Source organism: Perkinsus marinus, assembly GCF_000006405.1.
Source record: "Perkinsus marinus ATCC 50983 genomic scaffold scf_1104296930488, whole genome shotgun sequence".
NCBI classification, from domain to species: Eukaryota; Perkinsozoa; order Perkinsida; family Perkinsidae; genus Perkinsus; species Perkinsus marinus.
The window spans coordinates 399,368-400,434 of NW_003216064.1; the positions used below are offsets into that span (position 1 = coordinate 399,368).

The 1,067-nt window shown below is 44.7% G+C and overlaps 1 protein-coding gene across 1 annotated transcript; it reads left to right on the forward strand.

Moving 5' to 3' along the window:
- Positions 1 to 7: 7 nt before the first annotated feature.
- Pmar_PMAR006485 (uridine phosphorylase, putative) lies at positions 8 to 328 on the forward strand (the record flags this gene model as incomplete). The annotated part of the gene is made up of 1 exon (XM_002787019.1): positions 8 to 328. The coding sequence occupies one exon, from the start codon at positions 8 to 10 to the stop codon at positions 326 to 328; it is 321 nt and encodes a 106-aa protein (XP_002787065.1).
- Between the last annotated feature and the right edge of the window lie 739 nt (positions 329 to 1,067).

Sequence of the window (1,067 nt, forward strand, 5' to 3'; positions counted from 1 at the left end):
TAAGACCATGGCTGCTGATGATTTCTTCGAGGGTCAGGGCCGTACTGATGGTGCTCTCACTCCCTGGTATACCGAGGAGGATAAGATTAACTTCCTTCATCGTCTCCATGATGCTGGTGTCCGCAACATCGAGATGGAGAGTGTCGCTCTTATGGGTTTCTGCCAGCGAGCCAAGATCCCCGCTGCTTGCGTATGTGTGACCTTGGTTAACAGGTTGGAAGGTGATCAGATTACCTCTACTAAGAGGCAACTCGCCAAGTACAACGAGTACTCCATTCGTGTGGTCAGCAACTTCATTGCCACCACTCAGGCTAGGACTGCTCATTAAATGATGCGATCTAGTTTTTCTCGCGTGGGAACGTGTGTTCCCATGAAATCGTAGTTTCTGTTTAGTGAATTTATCGCGAATTGAACAGTTCTGAGTTCTAATATTCAATGAATCATTGACAATGATAGAAGGCTAGTTCGTTTCATCTTTCCCTGGAGAATCCCCTGAACGAAACCTGACTCATATGTGGTCCACAATGTGATACAATCCAGCAATCCCACTTTGTTGCTAATATTGCGGATCTGCCAAATTCAATAATTTCCGACAGTTCCACTTATTAGCTCCTGCGCACTTGCTACTCTCTGTTTGGAAGTCGCAAATTTGGAAGTTCTTTCCAGCAAGTCGCACTTTTTCGCTACTTTCTTGCTGCATTGTATTTTTCCCCGGAATATTTCACACAGAGGCACTTTTGCCCATATGTGTTTCGCCCGCATTTCTCCGTTATTAATAATAAAGAACATACCTTGATAACAATATCCATCAGGACATCATCCTTCATCATAGAGCGATCAACAAGCATTTCCTTGTCCGGTAGGGTTAGGCCCTAACCGTCAGGGTAATGTTTTGAAATCGTGTCGTGCTAGGGATAGACGATTGCAATTATTCGTCTTCGAAGAATTCCTAGTAAATGCAAGTCAACAACTTGCGCTGATTACGTCCCTGTCCTTTTTACACAGCGTCCGTCACTCGTACCGATTGAGTGATCCGGTGAGCTGTAAGGACTGCGATTACTTTAGTT